Consider the following 24,705-nt stretch of genomic DNA (forward strand, 5'->3'; position numbering starts at 1 on the left):
TGTGTGGACAAGTTAAGCCAGTGCGTGCATAAAGCAGCCTGCTTGGCTTTGCAAGATGAAAATATTATCCCAGTCTTGCTTGAATAAGCATTTATTTTCCAAGCATGTAGCAGATATCTTCAGATTCACTCGCTTTATTGAAGGCAATTTATATATATTATCAAGGGTGCCATTTAAATAATCATAATAATTACATTATGGTTCTGTAACTGATGAAGTATGTACCATCAGTGTCAGATTTCTGACAGCACTCTGAGCTATTGCCAATTCTCAACCCTTAAGCAGCCTTTTACTGTATTGTGGTTGGGTTTTTTTTGTTGTTTTTTTTTTTTTTTTTAAGAAGAAGAAGATGATTATATTATTTTATACAATGTCATCTTTTTATAAGAATAATGTGGACAATACTTGAGTTGCATAGCAACCAGCTTTTCTGTGGCTCTTGCTAGGAGGTACTCCATTCCTTCAAGCATACTTCTTAATATTTTCAACCTAACAGAGCTGTACCTTCGAAAGTTTCAATAATTTTATTAAGAGCATTAATTGCCTTGGTAAGGTGAAAAAAATAGGTGTTCTCTGGTGACAACACGTTCAAATTACTCCATGGGCAAGTTCAAAAGATCTGACACCATTTTACTGTAGTATACTTCTGTGTATGCTGTCACTTCTGGACAAAGGCTGAAGCTGTGGCAGGTCGAGACCATTGGCACAGAATGACATGCAGGGGCACTGGGGCAGGTTTTGCATCCTGCTCTGTACCTGTGTAGATCTGGGTGCTGCTGTGCACTTCTCTGCATTTTTATATTGACCTCCTGAGACGATGGCATGGGATGCTGCAAATCAGTAAACAGGGCACATGCCGTGCATTTTTCTTCAAAAGGGAAAAAGAAGAGCTGGCTTGTTTATTCCTTTTTGACTTCAGTAGTAGGTAGATCAGTTCCAAATTTTGGAAAACGCAGAATCACGTGAAATGTTTTAGCAAAGTCTTCCATTAACATCTATTTTGACTGTAACAGTTCTGTAGTCCTGTGAGCTCTACAGCATGCAGGGAAATAGCCAAAGAACCACCATCACCGGGTGCGGAGGAGGTGGCAAGAGATGAGCTGAGAATGGACTTGGAAGCTCTGACTGGCTATTATAAAATTTGTTTTGAAACTTTTAAACCCTGAACACTGCCTAAAATCCTCTCATCACCTCTTTGAGGTGGATGAATAAAGATTATTTTTCCCACTTTACAGCTAAAATAACAAAGGCGCTCAGCGTTATTCTGGAGGCCACACGGAAGGTCACTGGCAGTCTGGGGATAAGAGCTCATAAATTCCTGGCTCCAGCCCCACGCCCTGTCCATCCACAATGGTGACTTTGTGTGTAGACGAACCACCCTTAGACAGCAGCAGAGAATAGCACACGTTCGCTGCAAAGGGAGTGATTAAGCCAGTTATTACTGGAAAAAATGTCATTAAAACTTTCACAGGAACTGCATGAATTTCAATAAATGCAGCTACCTGAGGATTTATGAGAGTTATTTCTTGGGAAATCTGGACGTGGCTGAGCAGGACACCTCTGAGCTTTCCTGTGGAGCAGCGTGCACAACTCTGGTCACTGGGATGCATATCTGCATGGCATGGGACAGGCTGGGGAGTGCTGCTCTGTGCTCAGCTGAGCTGGAAACCTGGGAGAAGGATCCGTGTTAGCTTCAGATCAGTGTTGGCACCAGAACAGTGGTTGTTGGCCATGTGAATGTCATCAGATTGAAGAGGAACCTGACCACCAGGGCAGAGAGACTTTCAGAAAGATGAGGGGAGGGAAAAGAACCAAATGGTTTTAAGGTGATGAGTCAGTAGGAGCATCACATGAGCTGGCTTCCTGCCATCTCACAGGGCAGGACAGTTAACTGATAAGGGTTTTTCAATTGTGTGTTTAGATAATTCAGAGCTCCTGCTGCCTTCATCTGGGACTATCTTTTCACAAAAAGGTGTTTTCTCTGCCATCTGACCTTTATGTGGCTGTGCTCAGTGTGAGAGGGCAAGATGCTCTTGGTTCAGCCTGGCTGGAAAGCATCAGTCCAGCCTGAGCCAGGCTTTTCTCTCTTTCCTACAGGGTAGCACAGGTGGTGCAGCTGGGATGGAAGGACAAGCCAGCTCTCTAGCTTAACTCAGGTGTTTGACCTCACATTCTTCAGTGACCTGGGCTGGAAAGGCTCAGAGCTCCCCTCCTCCCTGCTTGTCCTTGGAAGGGGTGAGGGCTCAGCCTGAGAGCTGAGAGTTGTGCCCAGCAAGGCACCAGTTTTATTAACTGTAGTCACAGAACAGCTGAGCCTGAAGGAGCGCAGAAAATTCTTAGAAAGAGTCTTAAGAACTGATGGATGTTTGCTGGTTGAGAATGATAACCCATTTATGTGTGTTTTCTTGCTTATGAATGGTATTTATTATGTAAATTATGGAATACCTGGCAGTGTCAGCAGGAATCAAGCATTGATCTTACAATGTTGTCTACAAACTAGGAAGAAGATGAAGTTCTTGTCCCAGTCTCTGGCCTTCTCCAGTGACTGATTCTGCACAGGCTTAGTGGCGAGGCAAGAACTTCCATGTTATTTACAAGTTTAGCTGTTGTTCTTATTTTTTGCATTGTTTTTATTAGTTCAGGGATGAAGATGAGTGAAAATACTACCCCTCTTAATTTTATCTGTGGGAATTGATGGATTGCCTTATTTAGATACTAGACACATAGCTAATAATTTCCTACAGTGATTTGTTGGAAGCTTGAAGAGTGTAAAGTTGGCTGATAGCATAAATAGTACTTTGTATTCCTGTTCTGCTTATATTTATTCAAAATTAGAGACTGAAAAATGTTTACAAACTGCTGCCATAAGAAAGCTTTACAAATCCTTTGAATGCAAAATGACAGTTTGCTGAATGAGCTATTTTTGTTAGTTTGGTTACCATGGACACGAGATAATTCTTTTTATTTATTTTTTGCTTGTCTTGTTCAGGGTAAGAGAAGAATATAAAAGATTTAATCCATTGTACAATGAACAATAGAAGTGCCAAGTAGAAGGAATGTAAGTGGTGTGTTTTGCAGAAATGTTACACGTTCAAGAAGGGAAAGTCATACTTTGTCTCGCAGGAACACTCCAACTTTTCTGCCATAGCTTGGAGTCTGATAAGTTTAAGCGTATCTCTGCTCCTTCTGGAGCTGCTGAGGAGCTGCAGAGCCCTCCCCGTTGGTTCTCTTGGAGCACCACCTAATGGACGAGCAGGGGAAGGTGCTTTTCCAGCAAGCTTCTGACCGATTCTTCTGTCCCTGTTAGCAAGCACTCACTCATCTACACTGCTGCAAAGCTGTACTCAGCTATTGCAGATGGCAGGTAAATAAGGCACTTGGTTAATGAAAGCTGCCACTGTATGGGTGATACAGTGTGTTTTTTACACATACTGGCAAACTGAAGGCTCTGGAAAGTTTGGGTAGAATATAGACTAAATTTGAAGTTTTCTTCTACGAAAACCTTGTATTTGAAATTCTCAAAGAATTATTTGATGTCTTTCTCAGTTTCCAAATTCCTTTCAAAAGTACTTGCAGGGCTTTGCAGTACTGATTGACTTGTTCTCCAGTGTCTTAATAACAGAGAATTGAACATCACACTGATAACTCCCTGAAAGACAGAGTGAATAGCTTAGAAGGCTCAAAGAAACCTGTATCTATGCAGCAATGACCTTAGAATCATTTCTTATTGCCCTCCTTTGACTCTTGTACTAATGGTTGTTGCAACTCATTCCTCTTCTATTTGTGGTTATTTTCTGCCGAATTTCTCTAAAAAGGAAGGGGAGCAGAAAAGATGTGAATCCAGAATCAGAAAAGAAGGCAACTGGAAGGCATCAGCAGATGCTGGGTTTTTGAGAGCAAGGATCCCAGCTGTCTCTCTGGGCAGGCTGTCCTCACAGCCCTTCATGGTGTCTCCCCACATGGCGCTCCCAGCCAAGGGAGCAAACATCCATCTGTTTCCACCAGCAGCTCTCTGAAGTGCCCACAGATCTTTTGCTTTTCTTGCAGTGAGAAGGAAAGTTTCTCTTTCCACTGGCAGCCTTCCTGCTGATCAGCTGAGTAATGCTCTCCACAGGCCTGCTGTCCTCTTTGGAAAGAGGTCCTTCCCGGCCAGGCCTGCTCCTCAGCCAGCTGTGTGCTCACGTGTTCCTGGCAGTGCAGGTCCATTGCAGGCCAACAGTAACACCTCCACCTCCTCTGCACAGCCAGCCTGCTACCCCCAGACTTTTTGCTGCATGACAGAGAGGGAATTTTGCTTTAATTGCAATCCTTATTGCTGCACACTGTTCATCTCTTTTGCTCTTTTTCCCTCACTTTGTCCATTTAATAAGGGGTTGGGATTTTCTAAGTTTGATGAAAGCTGCCCACTGATTTCCAAGAGAATGTATTATCAAGTGTTATCTCATATTTCTGCAAGAGTAGATTCCCAGACGGCACCCTTCCAAAACATACTGCATCTGCCCTTGTTAGCTGTGCCTCATCCCATGGTTTCCTACACACCTTTCTTGCAGGACAGCAGCACTTATCTTTGGAGTCAGGGTTACTGAGCAAGAGAATAAAAATTTATTGCGAAGCCACATCTGCCTCAGGAAATCTCTGAATCAAAAACCACCGGACAATTGGAGGTTATCTGAGGGAAGTACCCAACTATGCTTGGGTCCTGTAAGTATCCTCCATAGGCAGCCTGTCATCTGCCATCAGGAGAGGGCATGGCTTCCATGGGCATTAGACCTGAACCAGGTCTGTGCAAAACACAGTAGGGATTAATCGGATCCTAAATCAGTATTTTCTCACCCATACAATATTTCCTACTCTGTGATCACACCAATTCCAAATGAAATGTGACTCAAGACGGGGCTGGGAGCTTCAACTAAAAGCAGTGACATTCTGCTTAGCCATTGCCATCAGTTGCTAGTGTTGGATAAAATAGTAGCGAACTGTTGTTTATTTGAGAATTCATGAGCACAGGAAGATCCCAGCACTGTGCCAAGGTTACTATTAGTACTGCTGAAGGCATTCTCATTTGGAAGTCTTTGACAAATTGCGGAAAGTGGAAATTCAGGTGAAAATTTGCTAGCAACCGAGTGGATTTCTTTTTAGGTATCTATATTACTGTGAAGAAAGATGGAAGATTAGTGAAGAAATGATATGAATGCTCATTGATCTTGAATACTTTTTGTACAGCAGGTATAACTGAGTTTCTCCTCTTAGTCTCTGGCAGCCCTCCTACTGATGTAGGAGGCCTGCTGTTCATACCAGTAGCACATAGGCATCTATAAGAATGGATTTCCTAATGGATGTCTCATTTCGTAGCTTAAAGTAAACAAGTCAATTTTATACCTGCCACATTTCTGATTTAAAATCGTGTCATTGGAGAAGAAGTTGGGCTGTCAGCTGAAATACATTTACAGAACTGCATGTTCTGTTTCCCTTTTTATGGCAGAGGGTTTTCCTTCAGTTTGCCTGGTGTGTCAGTTGCAACAACAACAAAAACGGCACAATTCTCGATGTTAGCCAGTCACTTCTCCTTTCATTTGCTTGGAGAGATGCTCTAGAAACTGTTGTTGTAAATAGGCATTGAGATTCTCTTGGCCTAAGGCAGTGACTTTGCTTTCCAGAATGGGCTTCTGTATGCAAAGAAAACTGTTGTCAACTCATGCCAAAAGCCAACGCAATGCCCAAACCATGGGGGCTGCTGCAGCAGGCTGATCTGATCTCTGGCAGACTGTCTTCATCAGAAGAGGGCTCAAGAAGTCCTGCTGTTAATTCACACCACAATTTTGCTTTTGTACTGGGATTCATTGGCAAAGGTTGCAGTTGAGGAGGTGGGGAGGGGATGACTCAAAACAGGAGAAAACTATGAAGTGGTTATTTAAAAATGCTTGTTTGCTGATCACTCAGAGATTTCTTTGCAAATATTGAGATAGCCTCAACCAAAGCACACGTTGATAATTGATACTTTTTGTTTATTTTCTGATCAGTCATAAAATGAAATTACTTTCGTTTTGTAGAAGGTATAGAAAGAGATCATTGTGAGACAAAGAATTACAGTGCACTTTGTAAATGATTTTTCAATCATACGGCTTAAATTTTTTCAGCTTCAGGTTACAGTGTTCTTTGCTTTTTGAACCTTGTAGAGGATTTCTCACTGGACTTCTTTATGGGACAGATTTTTCTTCTGAAGCTTTGCGGAAAGGAGATGAAGGTGGAGATGTTGTAGATAGTTACTTGCTCTTGAACCACTGACACATGCTGCCCAGGACCTCACTGACGGTCATGCTTAGTTTAGCTGAATAGGATTTCTGCTTGAAGAGCCAGGACTTTGCCTTCTGTTAGTCACTCAAAGTTTGTTCATGTCTGTTCTAATAAACACATGAAGATGCAGTAAAGGCGTCGTTACTCTCTCCCCATTTCAGCATGATTATTATTCTGTTTCCAAGGGAATTATGGCTGGAAGCAGCATGATCCAGCCTGGGGTTGTGTTACAACCTTTTCATTCCAAAGTGGTGTCAGATTCCAAACTGTACTTCTATTTGGTTTATTAATTTGTTTTTCTGAACGTTACAGAGTTGTAATATCCCATTTTTGCCAAAATCAGGCCTCAGTTTGGCAGGCTTTTCTTTTATCAACTCCAGTTGTTCTTCCACAACCCTTTGAGGATTTTCTTTTTCATGCAGTCAATACTCTGCATGCTCCATCGTGCACTCAATTAGAGGACATGTCAAACACATCTGTATTTAAACAGGAACTATGTTACTTCTCTCTTATTTTTGGCCCTGGCTATTTCTGCTGTGAACTATCTATCTGGGAATTAGAAATGCTTACAGTACAGTATAGTGTCTAAATTGTAGTGGTTTGTGTTGTGATTACAATGTTGTCATGGTAATGTAATTTTTGTAAATGAAAAGCCAGGGTTTGCATATGTAGTTCTTACAAGTCCTGGAAGGCCTGGAGTGGGTCAATTAGTCATATATTTTGTAACATCCCACATATAATGTGCTTTTTTGAGACTTAATGAACAGTATTAACAAGAGAACAGTATTAACAAGAGTTAGCTGGAAATTTTTAAGTACTATTGGGGAAAAAAAATAAGGTAAATGCAGTAGCTGGATTTTAAAGCACCTTTTTCTTTCTCATTAGAGGGAACTGTCCTTTGCACCCACTTAGCACACATCAGCTTGTTCAAGTCAGCCAAATCATGACAACACAACAGTGATGTAATGTGTGGCTTACAGGCAGAATAAAGGTGTACCAGATCGGGAAGACAGAGTCTTCTTTCTGAATGATTGTGAAATAAAAGAATGGGTTAAAGAAAAAGTGTTTTAAAATACAGTCTTTGGGAACATCTGTTTCTCAAAGTTATGACTCAAGTACAGCTGGACAAAGTACAGTTAGTGTTTATTCTCAGTAGAGCATCCAGTGGTGTTCAGAAGTCTTGAGTGCGTGGCAAAGGAGGCTGATGAGCCAGGGCTGGGTGCTTGCAGTCCGCCCTTGCTATGGCTGTTGGGCTCTGCCCTCCCTGCACTGGGCTAGGCTCTGCTGGCCTGACACCACTGCAGATCCCATAGGGATCCCATAGGGTTAGGTTGGAAACAATATATCCAGGCTTGAAGTGATGGTGTCAGCTGGTGCTGGGATGGCATAGAGATTTTAATGTGCATTGCACAATACAATATTGAAAATACCTGTTGCTTTTTTTTCTCTCATTGTATCTTACACCTTATGGGTATGCCACAGAAATCATATTCAATCTAGCTGTGAATGTTAACTATTTTCTTACTTTCTTGTCTCAGTAAAATTTGTTCGTAAAGCATAATAATTTCTTTCTTAAGAGTTCTAATGGAAGTGGAAAATTTGTTCTAGTGCTTAAGTAGGCTGGGAAAGAATCACCCTAGCTCAGTAAATAACTGCTACTGTCTTTTCTTCTGGGCACGCTCAGTCCATGAGTCTGATAGAGATTGGGAACCCTTCTCAAAGCCTGGAGAACGTGTGTCGTTGGGCCTACTTGCAACAGAAGCCAGACACCGGGCATGCAGAATACCATGACCACGCTATCTTCCTCACGAGGCAGGATTTTGGTCCATCTGGCATGCAGGGTAAGACGTGCATCGGGTTTTGTTTGGTAAATGGCAAAACTTCTGAGCAACATTTGCGTTTATCACTGTGCAAAGCTAATCGTGCAGTTTAAATGTTGCTTAGCTTTGGTCAACAATTTCTTTCCCCAAACGCTCTGCACATGACCATTTTCAGTTGTAACTGTTTCATGCATTGCATCCTAACTGATGGGATTACTTATGGGATCATTTCTTTGCTCTAGCTGAAGCCAAGCAATTGAGATCCCTATGTAAACAATCCTGAAAATGCCCAAAGATAAGGAATAGATTTTGTGTTTAAAAAGTTGTTGCAGTAAAGATTGCCAAGAAATGCTGTCACCAAGAGGTCTGGAACAGCAGGACCAAGCGTTGTGCACTTTTTCCTTTCCTTCAGGTTCTGCCTCTGTGAAATCAGGTTTGTTCACTGGAGGGGATAAATCTCCTGTTCATTTTGAATTGGTCAGATCTGCTGTCAGCACAGGGCGGGGGCTTTGCTCGTGTGTTCCTGGGTGCTGGAAGTGCACCAAGCTCATGAGCTGCACAGCACTGCGTGGTATCCCCCTTTCCTCTGTTGCCTTGTGTACTCAGAGAATGGTCCTAGATGTGATAACAACCTTCTGACTGAGCTAGGAATATAGTTTCAGTTGGTTAACAGGGTGATCTCATCTGTTTCATGGATGAGAGAGCACGTTATTAAATGTCTGGGGACAGAGGTCTCTTTTTATCTATGAGAGGACCACTTACCTGTAATTCACGTTGCAAAGGGGAAGGCTGTTTTCCTGGAGCTTCACATCACTTTTCCATACTTGTTCCTTTTCTGAAACGTGGTGTTTCTCACAGGCTATGCTCCAGTCACAGGAATGTGCCATCCTGTTCGAAGCTGTACTCTCAATCATGAAGATGGTTTTTCATCTGCATTTGTGGTGGCTCATGAAACTGGACATGTGTGAGTAGAGCCCTGGACATCCCGTGTCTCATCCTATGTCTTTGATGCTGAGAGATAGCTGTGACACTGGGACAATGAAGTTCATGTGAAGCAATCATGTCCATGTCCACCTGTCATTAGCTCTCGCTTCAGATCTCAGCTCTGTCAAGATTTTTTTATGATCTGAAGTTTTATATTCAGGTGTTTTTCAAATGGAAAAAGGAACTAATACCAAAATACCTCCCAGGACTGCTGTGAAACTAGATTGAATGATGCTTTATAGTCTCCTGGTGAAAATGTAAAATACTCATTGGGATGAAATATGAATTTTTTAAGTTAATGGAATACGTGATTCTCAAGCACAGTCCATACTAAATCAGCACATCTGATATGGTACTGCTGGTAAAGGAGAAAATATTGCATAGGAAAAAAAAGGTGCTAACCACTGAAATTGCAACTATATAAAAATATAAGAATGTAATCATTTTATTGATGTGACTTGATTTGGTCTCTCCCAGAGCATTTCAGTTTCTCTGTTTGCAGAGGACACCCACTGACTGCCCATTTTCTCTCAAGAACAACACTTCCCAGAAGGCCTTTTCTGAATAGTCTTAATCTATTATATTTTCCCTAAGAAGGCCTTCAGGTCCTGTTCTGTCTGTTTTATTAGAAATTATGGAGGGCTTTAAATGAAAAAATCACCAAAGTTCATTGAATCTCACTGCAAATGTATCTAAATTAGACAGGAGCATAGAATTGATGCCTATCTGGTATTGGGTTCCAGAATTTTTGAGTTAGGATTGTAAAGAGTGTACACTGAGCTCTAGAAGAGAGATCACTGGAGATTGTTTGTGATCCCTGAAATTGCATTCAGCCCTGATCTGCTAATTTGACTTTGGTAACACGCACAGTGCCCATGTTAATCAAACAGCATGCACAGAAAAACACAATCCAAGATCCACAATGTGGAACTGCTACAGTGGGCAGTAGCAGCAGCTGGTGTAACTAGCTTTCAGTGTGGATTTTTATCCCCCCCACTTGGCTACAATTGCAGGTTAATTCAAATCAAGGAACTTCCAAATGGCTCCAGAAAGGAGTATGAGTAAATTTCATTTATTCTGCTGGAGAGGAGACCAGATCCTTAATCCAGAAATGGATTCATTTAGCCATAGTTATTCAGAAACGTATGCATACACAGAAGTCCAAAGATGGGATTTTCAGTCTATTTCAAAAGTGGATGTTGAATTAATCCCATGAAAGTATCTTAAGAGCCAGTACCTGGGATGTGGGGTATAACAGTGTGACTGTGATCGCCCATGGCAACATTTGGGGTACAAAAATGTTTGGTCACTTGGAGTTCGTCTTCAGTGTGACTGTGCTTGCTCTCTCCTGTGCCGGGGCAGTTTAGGCATGGAGCATGATGGCCAAGGAAACAGATGTGGGGATGAGGTCCGCCTGGGGAGCATCATGGCCCCCCTTGTGCAAGCTGCCTTCCACCGCTTCCACTGGTCCCGCTGCAGCCAGCAGGAGCTGAATCGATACCTCCAGTGAGTAGCTGTTCAGCTGCCTCTCAGCTTTGATTAGGAAACATCTAAGAGCAATTTTGCTTTTAGCATTCGTGCAGCGTTTGTGCTTTATTCTTTTATTACTTACTCGAATGGGGTTGAATAAAACAAAGAAAGCCACTCCCAGCCTATTGGGAACCAGATGGCTCTCGTGGATTGCAAATAATAAAGCAAATTGTCAATGAGTTTGATTTCAGTTCATTTAGTTTACTTCTATATTCATTTCCAGTCTGCTGATAGTGTGTGGGAGACACTGGTACTCACCTCCTTGCTGACTTTCCTGCTTCCCTCACATAGGCTTTTGCTGCAGGAATGCCTGTGCTATCTTACAGATACCAGGTTTGGCTTCAAGAGCTGTTGATTGCTTATGATGACTGTCAATGATGAGATGGTGCTCTTTAAAAAAATGAAATTCTGCCCTTTATAAGTTCTTAGAGGTCTTCTGGACCTTAATAGATCTCTAAAGAGAGAACATGATTCTGGAATTAATTTTTCAGTTGTGTCTTTTCGTTTAAATATCCTAAATGCTCCATTCTTTTTAACAGCTCCTTTATTTCCCTTGCCTTCTCTTTAGAATGAGTCCTTCCTGCATTAGAGCTGCACTCAGGTTCCCTGACAAACTCTGACATTTATGATCCTGTTTTAGCTCTTACAGAATGGATCTCCCCCTTATTGTTATGTACAAGGTGTATGGGAAAAATGCAGTGAAACTCTAGGATACACAGCAAGAACTGAAAATAAGTTGAAAAGAAGGCAGCAAAATCAACAAAATAAGCAGAAGTCACTCTTTTTGTCAATGTTTTTATTATCTTATGTACCTTAGGTATGGCAGTAAGGATAGGAAATATTGTGAGAGATGCGTGATTGTTTAATTAGCAAGATCCTTTAGAGCATTATCAGTTAAATGAAAATCATCTGGCTTAGATGGCTGCTCTGCATTCTTTTAAATACAGCTATTTTAGAATATCTTATAACACCGTGATTTGTTTTGAAGTAAATCTAAGCTCAACATTCTGCTTTCAGCTATTGGTATCTTGAGGGCAGCCTGAATGATAGCCAGAATAGAGCTGGGTATGCTGTCCTCTTGTCTGTTAGATAACCTGGGGACAATTCAGAGATACTGCCTATGGTGTTGGCTTGTGAATGAAGCAGTGATTATACAGTTAACCATTCTGTGCTATTCTCCTCTGTTTTCTACGCACCTGAGTCAGACGTGGTCCTAGTTTGTCCTATGGGGAAATCTCCCTTATTCATCACACAGAAAGGGAACTTGGCAGGTTATGGATGGGGCTGAGAGATATCAGGAGAAACAGAGAGAGGGAATAATCCTGAGCATTTAATGTGGGCTGGAAAGTACTGGTGCTTATAGATGGGTCACTGCTTCTCAGCAGGGGACAGGAGTATGGCAAGCTCAGCACTGCTCCTGGGTGATTACCCTGGCTTCTGCTTCTAAAGCTGCACTCTAAATGCAGTTGCAGGTAGTAAGGAATTCCACAGATGGAAAAGTAACTGAATATTCTTTGATTCTTGGTCTTATGTGGATTCTTCCTTTGGTTCCTTTTTCATGGGCAACCTGGGAACCAACAGGAATTTACTTGCAAGCTGTGTGGAAGTTACAATGGAAAGATTTCCAGGCCTCCCCTTCCCAACCTTCCCTTCCCCTCCCCCCCAAAAAACAACAACACCAAAACAAAAAACCAACACAGAATATGTTAGAGGTGGATACATCATGCTAAAGTTTACGTGAGCATAATTGCGATATTAGATGCTCTTCGTGACCAGAGTCTGAGGAATAGTAGGCTCTATTTTGTTTGGATCAAGAAGGCACCGAAACCACAAACACTCTGTGAGTCTCACAGCCCCATCTGTTACTGTAATTTTTGCCTGTTGCAGTTCCTATGATTGTCTGCGCGATGATCCCTTCGAACATGACTGGCCTTCCCTTCCACAGCTGCCAGGAATTCACTACTCCATGAATGAGCAGTGCCGTTTTGATTTTGGTTTGGGCTACATGATGTGCACAGCTGTAAGTACTTAAGTTCAGCCTCTGCTCTTTCTCATCCAGGAGTGTTGTGTCTCTGAAATGTCCTGTATAGGGACAGCACAGTGAAGCCCACGAGGAAGGATGATGTGCCCACTTGGTTGAGAGCGAGAAATAACAACTTAATGTTGACAAATATGTTATTTTAAGAACCTCTGTGCTTTCTTCAAAAAACTGAACTTAGAGAAATGGCCATGCTGTAGTTTCATGAACAGTTCTAGACTAGAAGCAAGCAAGTTTGCTGTATTGTGGAGCCTCCTATTGCTGCCAGCTAGTTAGTTTGTTATAAACTCGCACCCCGATGAGAAGGAGATGGATTTGGTGTCACATCTCATAGTGTTAACACAGGGCAGAAAGCTTTTATGTTCTGGTTTTGTGGAAAGCATGATGCGTTTTAATGTCTAGCATGTGAAAATAAGCGTGACAGCAAAGAGAACAACTTGCAAGGGCTCTTGATGCTATGGTTGGCTCTGTTGCACTGGGAAAACAAGAGACAAAGCCCAAATTTATATAAACTAGGCAAGACTGGTGCAATTTGCAGTGCCTCAGCCTCTGCAGCAGGGCTGTGCCTCCCACCTCCGGATCCTCAATCAGGACACAAATATTATATGGAACGACGTGTTTTCAGCTGGTGTGGCAGCTGCTAATGTAATGCAGAACATTGCTGCTTTCATTCCCATCTGTAGGATTATGTGTGCCGAGCAGTGTCTCCAGATAATGGATGAAAACCTTTTAAGCATCAGCTGTAGTTTTGTGTTTTGACACATTCCCGCTGATGCTGCCTTGGAGGAATGTCCCTGCCAAAGAGGGTCTTTCCTTGTATCTGTTCTCTGGAGCCTGGGAGGCTTTCTATTCTTTGTTCAGAACAGTCAAGAGCACGTCCAGACATTATAGTCTATTATATTTTGTGGTGGGTGGCTCTCATTCTCTGCATTACGAGCGCTTGTAGTGTAGGTGAAATGATGAGTTACTCATTGGGCCTGAGGTCAGTCTTGCACCCTCCTGAGAGGAGCAGCTCGCATCCCTCTCCCATGGGTACTCAAGTATTGTTTGTTCTGTTTGTTGAATGAAGCAATGCCATTTGGAGAAGCTGTAAGAAAAGGCAGTGTGTGCCTTATCGGGCAGGGGAACTGGTTTACTCCTTGTTCAATCTGCCTTTAGTCACTGGTATCAAGCCATTTTTGTCCAGTGTTATTCTATTGACTGCAGGCAGGGTCTCACCTCAGAATCGCTGAAGATTTTTGCACGTTCAGTCATAGTTATTTCAGTGTTCCTCAGGAATTAGTGAGCACAGCTGACACTTGAGAGCTGGGTAAGGAAAATCGAGCCCCACGCTACAGTTTTGCTCAGAGTTTGAAGTCAGAGGTCCATCAAAGCATCACCCACTCTGATTTTTTTTGTGTTTCAGTTTCGTACGTTTGATCCCTGTAAGCAGCTGTGGTGTAGCCATCCTGAGAACCCCTACTTCTGCAAAACAAAGAAAGGGCCTCCGCTGGACGGGACCATGTGTGCACCAGGAAAGGTGGGAGCTGGAGCTGTGCATGTTGGAGTCTGTGTGTGTGCAGCTGGGGTTGTTATCCTTCAAATTAAGCACAGGAATGGAAGGTTTTTGTCTTTTCAATTTGCTTTTAGAAACATAGGGAATGGAGGACTGGAGAATATAATAGAGGGGGTGTAAAGAAAAAAGCTTATGACTTTTATTTGTCTCCTCCATATAGCTTCGGGGAAGGTCTGGGTGTGAACTGCATTGTAACTCACCAGTTCCCAAGTCCCAGTTTGTCCAAAGATAGGGTCAGTTTAACAAAGGAAAAACCTTCTGGGAACTTGAAGTCAGCTGAGATGTGGGGCAAATTCCTGAATGCAAGTAAGGAGGAAGGGACCAGGTCTGGTGTGTGCTGCATGACATCTCTCTGTCTATGAAACTCAGTCTTCAGGCAAGTCATGGCAGCATCTGCACATTTGTGAATTGCCCTTGGATTCTCAGCAAGTCATTGTAGAGCCAAAAATGGGGAAATTTTCACTTGCCCATGACTTGTGCATGGTCGAGGTGTTGTGTTTGTGTCAGTGATGTAGCAGTGCCAGTTGGCCTCCATGGCTGAGAGCTGTGAGGTCCTGGAGACTACAAGCCCACTGAGGCTGCAGTGCTGGCCCTGAGGGACAGGGCGGATGTGGGAGTTGAGTGAGAGCTGGAGAGAGCCAGCATGACCATGGGGAGGGATGAGCAGAAGAAAAGGGCAGATCTGCGTAGGTGGATTTGCTTGGTGGGAGTCAAGGGAGGCGTGAAGAGCTGTGAAGGGAAGGAGCAAGGTGCCAAGGGCTCCGACAGCTCCTGCCCTGAAAGGACAGCCTGCTCCAGCTCTCAGTTACCCCTCTGGGGAGGTCGTGCTATGCTCACAGTGGATCTGAACTCCTTTGAAGTCTGCTCAAAATGCCTGGCTTCGCTGGGCTGTGGGCGCAGGGTCTGAGGGGAAGATGTTGTTGATACTTGGAAGGATGTTTGTAAAACCCAGTGGATGACATCATTTATGTGATAAATGAACCATATTAGCAACTGCTGTTCTGGTTTGAAATGTTTTTTTTAATGAAAGCATAATGTAATGCTAAATTCCTTCCCTAGCAAGCCATGCTCTAAATAAGCCATTTCTTTTTGGTCTTCTTTAGGTTATTTATCTCATAACACCCCTGTTTCATGTTTGAAAATACATAGATTTTTAAATTACAATACACAATCTCAGGCAATTTCTTTGGATTCACCTGAGACATTTTTCCACATCTTGATTTTATATTAAACAAACACATGAAAATCCCAGAAAAACACAACTGTATTCCAGCTTGTCACTTCCCTTACTTCTCCAAGCCATCCATTCATCAGTGTTTGGACAGAAATGAGAATAAAAAAAGGAACTTGTAATCTCACAGTTAATGATCAGTCCAGTGCTTCCATTATAAACAGTTTGTCAGGATATTATGCAACTCCACTGTAACTTTTTTCACTGGACTGGGACTTAGGCTCCAAGGCTTCAGCGAGCTGCCCAGACAGCCAGGTTCTGGTGGTTCAGTGAAGATGCAGGAGGGGATGTGTGCATTCCGTAGATGGTAGGAGTGTAACTGTTTTACTCCCAGAGATGTCACAGATTTTTGATAAATAAGCTTATTGCAGCCTTCCAGCAGAACCTGAGAAAATGATATGAAATGAAAACCATTTAGTTAGATAAAGCCCTGTAGCCTGAGCAATAGCTTATGAGAGGGTTGCAGTGAAGTTCTTGCTTCTCAGCTCGGCATTTGACCAGTGTTCTTATTCGGAGCTGAGGGTGTTTTAGCAGAGGCACATCATATCAGTCCTTTTCCATTTTTTCTGTTCCTTTTCATCCACGCCTTTGATTTGGTCTTTCTCTGTTCACTGTCTTCATCAATTTGGATAGAACCAGAGGCTCTCAGCAGAAAGCAAAGTGACTACAGCACGGACATTGCCTGCAGTTGGGACGTTGGCAGTCTTCTCCGAGAAGCATCTCCCATGGTGTATGAGGAAGACAAAAATAACTTGAAACTCAGACCACTATTTAGGGCTAATGCCAGAAAAAAGGAACACAAACAAGCAATCAGAGAAGATGATTCAATGAGATCCATTTGACTCTTGCCTTAGGGGCATGCAGTTTTCATGATTTCATACCACTAATTCCCAGTGCCTGTTTTAAGCTGAGGCCAATCAAATCAGTGCTGATGTGTTGAAGAAATATCCCGGCTTTGCAGCAGCTGAGATGTCCCAGTGCCAGAAAGAGAAGCAGCGTTTGGGAGACTGACAGGGTGTACGGAGCTCAGGTGTTTGACCTGAGCCTGCTGTTCAGATGGCTGATAGCTGATGGCTTTGCCAAACTCAGCAGATGCTGTTGAAGAGGACAGAGTCCAGCTGCCTCCTTCCTCTCTGATGGTCCAGGGCCAAGAACACCTAGTGCAGATGGGAGATCTGTAGCACATTGTCAGCAGCCACACTGACAAGGACCACGTCTCTGTGTGCTCTGCTGTCTTGGAGAGAGGGACTGCAGCTTGGAAGTGGAAGGGAAATTAGACTTCACAGTGCCGGAGTATTTGTATGTGTATGCATGCATGCACACACAGAGATGTGCATTTAATGTATGAAAATATTTGTAAGCTTTTCTCTGCAAGTTGCCAGAAGAATGACGTTCTGCTTTTGAAAAAGAATTTTTAAGTGAGTTTCCTTGTACAAATGGAGACATGTTAATTGGCAGCAATCTAATAGTTTGGTGGGTTTAGGAATAGAAATGTGTAATATTCTCTTAAGGCTTTCCAGCCAGAGGACAAAACTGCTATTTTTATGGAATTTTAAAGGAAATAGAATGCTTCATGTAGCTCTCAACCCAGTGTTTTTAAGTGAATTGAGAGGGGAAAGACAGAATGGATTTCCTGAAGCTTCAGTGATGCAGCACCTTGCACTTCCAAGCGGCCACGTTAGCTCCAAGGAAATGAGCTGTGTGTGAAGCACAGCATGTGGGGAGTGGAGTCTGAATGTGGAACCAGAGATGCTCTGTGAATTTTCGTAGTTAAACATGCAGACAAGAGGTAATTATGCGAAGCTTAAAAGCACAGCATTCTGCAGTTTAGGAAAATAAAGCACATATGTTTTCAGCTGATGATTTATTTACTTGTATACAATTCTGTCAGCTCCACCAGTAGCCCCAGGCTTTGGAACCTGGGCCTCCTTAAGAAATATGCCACCAGTTTTCCTTGTTCAGTTTTTTTAAAGCTATTACTCGTCTGGGGAGAGGTGCATATCAGCTGAAGCAGGTGACTGCCCTCCAGAAGGCAGAAATAAAAAAGTCACTCATGCAGGCGATGGCATGCCTGAGTCCATCTGCTCACTGCTGAGAGGAGCACAGAGGACTGCAGTGCCCACACTCCTGATTTCTTTCCTTGGAGTCAGGTGAGCTCCTGGTACCCTCCTGTGCCAATTGAGCTGATGTTCCTGGTTAACCTGGCAGCTGTGCAAGAGCCTGAGCCCAGCTGGTCCTCCTGCCCTCACACCACATGGATGAGACTTGCAGTTTTTGCTCTATCAGGAAGAGAAGAAGAATGATTATTGAAATAAAAAGGTCTTAGAAGAAAAAAGGGTTTCTGAAAACACCAATGTGTGCTCAAAGCGATCTGGATGGTTCCCTACCAGGGATGCAGACCCCACAGGAGGCAGATGGGTGAGCACTGTGTTGGCTGCCACAGAAGCACAAGACGGGCACATTCTGCACCAGGAACCACCACTGCTACCGGGACAGCTGTGTGCTACAGCTGGGGTTATTCCCTACAATTGATTGATCTCAAACAGAGGGAGCAGAGCCGACCAGCCCGCATGCGATGGGAAGTGGAAATAGCGCAACAGCCCCGTCCTGACACGATGAGGCCAAGCAGGGCTTACTGACATGGCTGGGCTGGGAGGCGGGCATGACAGGTAGAGAGACTGAGAGAAATCTGCAAGTCTTGAAAAATGACCATGCAGCTGTGGGAAGCCCACAGGAACACAGAAGCTTTTTTTTTTTTTTTTTGGCCCTCACAGCAGTTGTCTCAAAGAACTGCTGAAAACAGCAATGGAATGTTTTACTGCGCGAGTTTTAAGCTTCCTCTCCTGGAAATTGCACTTGTTTTGGACTGCCCTGTTTGCCAGAAAAACTGGCGAGACCACAAGAAGTCATCTTCTCTTCCAGTAAGAAAACAATTCGCACTTTCCCATTTTTTTTTCCTCATTAAAAAAGAAAGATTGCTTTAATATGCTTCATGCTTTACATGAAAGCCCTGCTTGTGAAGGGAATAGTGGCTGGAATTGGCTGTTCCCACTTAGTTAAGCAGTTATTGCAGTGGCAGTGGGAAGGGGCAGCTCTCACATCCTTTATTGCACTGTAGACGGATCCATCTCTGCTTTCTGCTCCGTGTGCTCCTCTTGCACCAATCTGGAGCACCTAAGATGCCATTGAATCACTTCATTTTATGTAGGCTTCTTTCTTTGAGCACACAGCCCAGATGCAGCCTGGCGGTGACTCACTCATAGCTCTCTGCTTCCCAGCAGGCAGTGCAGGACTGACTTCTCCAGCAAAAACCCATCCTGCTCCTTTCTTTACACAGGCAAAGTCAATAACACTTTCCACATTTGCTTTCCAGTTCAGGAACGAGTCATAGTGTCAAACAGGTGGTTTGTTCATGGTTATTGCAAACCACATCCCTTTGCATCTGGCTAAAACAGGGGAAAGAGACAGCAAACACAGCATCACATGTCTCTCCCTCTCCTCTCTGCTGAGTGTCGGATCCTGGAGCATCGCTACGTGGCTCTTGAAGCAGAGTTGTGTGGATCTTACATCTGAGGGATGCAGAATCCTGACAGAAGGATGCTGAAACAAGCAGGGATCAGGAGCCCTTGCAGCTCATCTTCCTCCAAGCCCAGCTGCAGTCTGGCCTGCCAGGCAGACATATTCCCCTGCATGGCTGCAGTAGTGCCATTCCACTCAGGGCTGACTGCTCACATTGTTTGCTCAAACCTCTACAAAGCCAGGAGTGCATCGTCCCTGGAGGATACGGTGCTGAACCTCAGAGTTAGCATATTAGCATTTTGTGTTTCTTTTATGCTTTGCTGAATTATCTCTTATTCTGTCAAGCAGATGAGAAAAATTTGCCCATTGCAACTCTGGAGCAGGATTGTTGTAATTGGCTTTGTGGTAACTCATCTTCTTCATGGGCTTTGACTTTGAACATTTGAAGTCATGAGAAATAACGAGTAGCTGAAAACTAATTTCTGCTCTGTTTTCTACCCCTTGTCCAACCGAATCAGTAGCAAAATAAATTGCATGAATAAAAAGCCAATCATTGAGCGGATTAGCAAATCGGAAACCTGTGTCTTGTCAACGTTTTACTAATGATTCTCTCTTTAAATTCAGCATTATTAATGATTATCCATCCCTTTTAAATTCGTCTTCCAGCTCACTAATCGCTCCACGCTTACAAATGCTCTCTGGTTATATATCTTCTGGTTTTGTTTTTGCTGGCAGCATGCATTCAGCCATATGCTCAGCTGGTGCTGCCTGCCAAATTCCCGAATTCCAGGGCTTGTTAAGCTGTGTAAAACGTTGTTGTTGACTTGAATGTTAAGGAAAGCAAGGGACCGACTGCACTTGTTGTTGTGGCCATCTGTGCACGTGAGCCGGAGCCCTGTCCCAGCAGCCACCAGTGCAGCAGAGTGCAACGGCCACATGCAAAGTCTTTGGTAGTGCTGGCAATGTTTTCCATTACTTTTATGTAAGCAGCAGAAACAGTCCAAATCTGTGATCCTTGAGAAGAATTCATCCTGCCTTCAGCTAAGGAAGACTTCCTTCATTAGGGACTGGTGGAAGGGCGGTAGCAGATGTCTTTAGTGGGAGGAGGCAGTAGAGAGGGTTATAGAGTTGTAGAATGCCCCCAGCTGGAAGGGACCCATAAGGATCACTGAGTCCAACTTTGGGCTCCATGCAAGACCACCCAAAAATCAGATTATGTATCTGAGAAAAGGCAAACTATTATGTCTTCAATTGCATTTTTTGCTTTGTATCCTACAAGATCTCATTAAAGTTGATGGATATAAGCATGGAGGCGACAAAGACTTTTAAAGAAATGTGTAAATACCTTGTGGGTTTGGAGAATTCAGGAAACTCTGTTTACCTCCATGTAGAACCGACTGCATTAAAATTTGGGTAATAGAATGAGAAAATCATTGGAAATGATAGCTGTAGATGGGGAGTAACTGCTCCAGAATGGGTCTGTGCAAGGCAGTGTTTGGTGAAGGGTTCCTGGTGTTCTGATGAGCTTTAGTAAGATTTCAGTGAGACTCTGAGAGTCCTCTATGTCATATCAACAGTGTCTGCCATGTGAGGTGACATTAATTTCATGCTGCTTTGCTGACCACATTCACTGCGGTGTTACTGGGGCTACTGCTGCTGAAGGAGCTGTTGTTGTCGCTGCAAGAAATGGCAGCAGCAGGGTTGTACCTTTACCCTGCAGGGTTTGGGATTCTGCCACTTCCCTTAGATGGATTTCTACCAGTTAAGGTGAAATCCCTGCTGCTCTGATGGAGGCACGTGATGCTGACAGCGTGTTAACAAACTGGGCAGTCTCTACTCCTATGAGCATAAATGGGCATACTGAAAATGTGTAAGTTTGTCAAATCAGAAGGAGCTGGGGATCACGGGCACAGTACAGCAGCGATTCTCATTGCCTTCTTCTGGAGAGGTGAAAAACCAATATTTGTGCCCAAAATGAAATCTGTTGCACCAATGGTGCAGTATGGAATCATAGAATCCTTAGAGTTGGAAGGGACCTCTGAAGGCCGTTAGTGCAACTCCCATCTGCTCACTCTGTACCTATCCCGTTCTTTCTCCTAGCACTGCTTCAAAGGTCACTGCATCTGGCTGACACCAGACATCCTGAAACAGGATGGGCACTGGGGGGCATGGAGTAAGTTTGGCTCCTGCTCTCGCACCTGTGGCACGGGGGTGAAGTACAGGACACGGCAGTGTGACAACCCACAGTAAGTCTGGGACTCCTGCGCGGTTTTCGAACATGAAGTGAATGAGTGGTGAGAACCCTTGTGGAATTACTGCTATGGTAACACAGTAAAGGTTGCTGAGTGGTGCTCTTAGATCTCACCTGCAGTACACTAGAATTTCTGCTTTGGGCCCCTTAGCCCAAAGACATGAGCCATCTTTATCTGCTAGTTTATCCATCCATTGAGCTGGTTGTGCCATTAAAAGGATCTTGAAAGTGCCGTTATGTTATTGCAAAGGTATACTTCAGAGCCCCGTGTATGCCTTATTCTAGCATGAGTATGAGATGATGTCAATAATTTGCTGGATTGTGTTAAAAAATTCATTTTTTAAATTAATCCAACTTTTTTAGTACTTCAAAAACAGTCTCACAACAGGGAATATACTGACATCTTCAAACTGTTTTCATTCCAAGTTGGAGCAAAGCTCCAGAGAGCAGAACCCTCCCCAAAGTTAATCCTAAGAATGTTGAATTGTTGTGCTCTGATGACGTATATATGGTTCATCAAAATAATGTAAAATGGCTTAATTTCAGTAACACTGAAACTATGATATATTTAATGTATACAAGATGTACAAATGATATTAAATATGTGATTATCCCTATTTCATGAAATATCAGGATCATGGCAGCAGGAAGTGAAGCAGTGGGCAGAATTAAATGATTTCACCAAACAGAATTTTTGAACATGTTTTGACAGGATGAAATGATTGAACATGACTTCAATATTGAAAATAATCTTATTGATGATGAAGCCATGTTTTCTGATGGAAATTGTTCCGTTAAGAAAAAAATTTGTCAGTTCTAATTTCAACCTTTACTCCATTGGCAACATGAAAGTGACTTTTATGATTGTGGGCTCTGTTTTAGTTGTAAAATCTATTTGCACAGAGGAAAGGCTGGGTTTGCTGCTGGCTTAGGAGGCAATGTGAATGAGTCGCTTCACCTGCTTGTGCTCTCCTTTCTGAACCACACCAAGAAAATAACTTTTGTTTTCTATTTCAAGTGCTTGGAGGCTCAACTTGCAGGAATTGCTCTGTGGGAGAGAAATAGCGACGACGGGTTTTTAAATGATTGCTTCTTTTATCCCAGCTGTAATGACGTATATTGAGAGAAACCTTTCCAGAGGTACCTCCCAACAGAAAGCAAACACCAGAGCAATCATTAAACTAGATGAAGTCCTGATAAAATGCGAGAAGGAAGTACTGGAAATACATCACTGGCTTCATCAAGTTCCTAATGACGTGGCTAGGAGTTAGATTGTGTCTCAGAGGGTTTGGTAGTTGCTCAATTCATGTGTTAATGACCAAAGTAACCATTGCTTTCTGTCCTCTGCAGTCCAGCCAACGGAGGCCGCACGTGCGTAGGGCCGAGCTATGAGTTCCAGCTCTGCAACACTCAGGATTGCCCCAAGGACTTTGAGGATTTCAGAGAGGAGCAGTGCAGGCAATGGGATCCATACTTTGAGTACCAGAACACGAAGCACCATTGGCTGCCCTATGAGCATGTTGATGGTGAGTGGTCCCACGTCTTGTCCTCAATGTGTCTCAGGGTGGGAACGCTGGAGCTGGGGGCCTACAGGGACGTGGTGTGGCCATTGACATGGCCAAGTTGGGACTTCTGGCACCAAACACTGCACGCAGAATGATTGTTCACTGTTTCTCATAACATAAACCTGAGAACATCAAATAGAATTATCAGGTGGCAGATTTAAAACAAATTTAAAACAAACAAGAGGAAGTACTTTCCCACACAGCACATATTAAATGGGAATCCATTGCCACAGGGTGTTTTCAGATACCAGAAGTTTTAAGAATGATTTAGGGAAATGTTTGAAAGGTCTATAATCCACCAAAAGCTGCTAAACAATGAGATCCAGCCATGATGTGGAGGAACTCTGAGCTGCAGTTTTCCTTGAAGAATATACACAGGAAAGTGTCTGTTGGACACTGCTGGGGCCGGACACTGGTTTGGGTGGGAGCTGGGTGAGAACCATCACAATCATTGTGGTGTTACAGCATCTTGGCAGAGATCACCTCTGCAAACAAAAATGTTAGTTTTACTGCTAACTGTTCTGCTTTAAATGCCAACAGAAGTGCAGCTAATTGGTTTTGGGGCATGAAGACTGTTGCCATGCTATTGCTGTGTTGTGCTGAAACCTTGCTTTTACCAAACAAGAAGGCAGATGGCAATGAGTCCCCAGTTGTGTGAGAAGCAGTGTAGACTGCTCATGTTTTTAAACGAGGTCATGGAGAACAGGGCTGGTGTGGCAGGGGACAAGTGACACGGCCCATGTCCCGGAGCTGTGCCCAGCCCAGCACAGATCTCAGGGAGGAGAAGGATCGCCTTAGGTGAATCCTTTCACATTCCAGAGAGGAGCTACTGTCAGAAGTTATAGCAAATAGCTTGTCATTAATTTGTCTGACTTATTTCCTGAAGAGTTCTCAGGGTCCCCTCATTCTTCTCATGCCATCTTGTGCAATCTGGGATTTTTGGAGCAGCAGATGCAGCCTCACAGCTCAATTTCATGAAATAGTTTTGCTGGCACAGGGAGATGGGGAGGAACGCTGTGGCCCAGAGACCTTTGATTCTGCTCAGACCTTCACTTTGTCTCTGGAGCTGTCTGCCACAGAGTCTGCTGAAACTAATCAGCTATTTTCTATTAAATTCCATGGCTTCTGGGTCAGAAACTGGCTCACTGATCTGAGCATTGTTGCTAGCCACTGCTGGGGTTCTATATATCTGTGTTACAGGGACTTTTGTGTTTAAAACTGCCTTTTGTACAGGCAAGGCATAGCAGTGACATACTTTGTGCAGATAACACAGCCCTGACTCAGAAGTGACATAAATCCACGCACTTGACAAGCAGCTCCATCAGGCGCATGTGGTACATTTGTCTATGGTGGGGACTGGGGGGAGCATTTAATTCCAATTAATGGCAGCTGCAAATTTACCACTCTCGTGGAGCTGTGGGAATAAAGCCTTGTACAGAGCCAGTAACATCTGCTCAGACCTTTGGGTATTTTCTTTTTATCTGCTGCAATGAGTGTATGGTATGTATTGGGTGAGGCACAGTGTGTGTGTACACATCTATGCCTTGTGCATAGTGTAATGTTCCTAATATATGCAGATCCATTAGGTCTGACATTATTGTCTTAAACTTAGGACTTCTCTATTAAAGATCTGCATAAGAAAAGTAAATTACCTGTTTTAATAGACCAGACACTGCATTTTTTGTTGCTTAGCAGTAGCAAAGGTCTCTGATGTACCAATACCCAGTGGGCACAAAGACGCCAAGAGCAATAACAAGAACTGCATATAAAGAGGGCAGAGGCCATGGAACTGCACAAGGGAAGAATGCTACGGCCCTGTGAACATTTATTTTAATTGAACTGCTATAATTGCAAGGTCATTACTGTTATAAATGGTGGGAAAAGTGCCTAAGATGTGATCATGTTAAACCAGCAGAAT

At 43.4% G+C, this 24,705-nt stretch overlaps 1 protein-coding gene across 1 annotated transcript in view; it reads left to right on the top strand.

Annotated features, from left to right (window-relative positions):
* ADAMTS2 (ADAM metallopeptidase with thrombospondin type 1 motif 2) overlaps nt 1-24,705 on the top strand; it is a gene marked incomplete at both ends in the record, with an annotated part of 164,346 nt that overhangs the window by 126,042 nt on the left and 13,599 nt on the right. The window contains 7 exon segments of the mRNA XM_079542544.1: nt 7,979-8,135; nt 8,973-9,078; nt 10,461-10,604; nt 12,516-12,648; nt 14,072-14,185; nt 21,072-21,217; nt 22,573-22,748. Coding sequence (XP_079398670.1) covers nt 7,979-8,135; nt 8,973-9,078; nt 10,461-10,604; nt 12,516-12,648; nt 14,072-14,185; nt 21,072-21,217; nt 22,573-22,748 — 976 coding nt within the window.

Source organism: Tetrao urogallus, assembly GCF_951394365.1.
Source record: "Tetrao urogallus genome assembly, chromosome: 14".
Lineage (NCBI taxonomy): Eukaryota > Metazoa > Chordata > Aves > Galliformes > Phasianidae > Tetrao > Tetrao urogallus.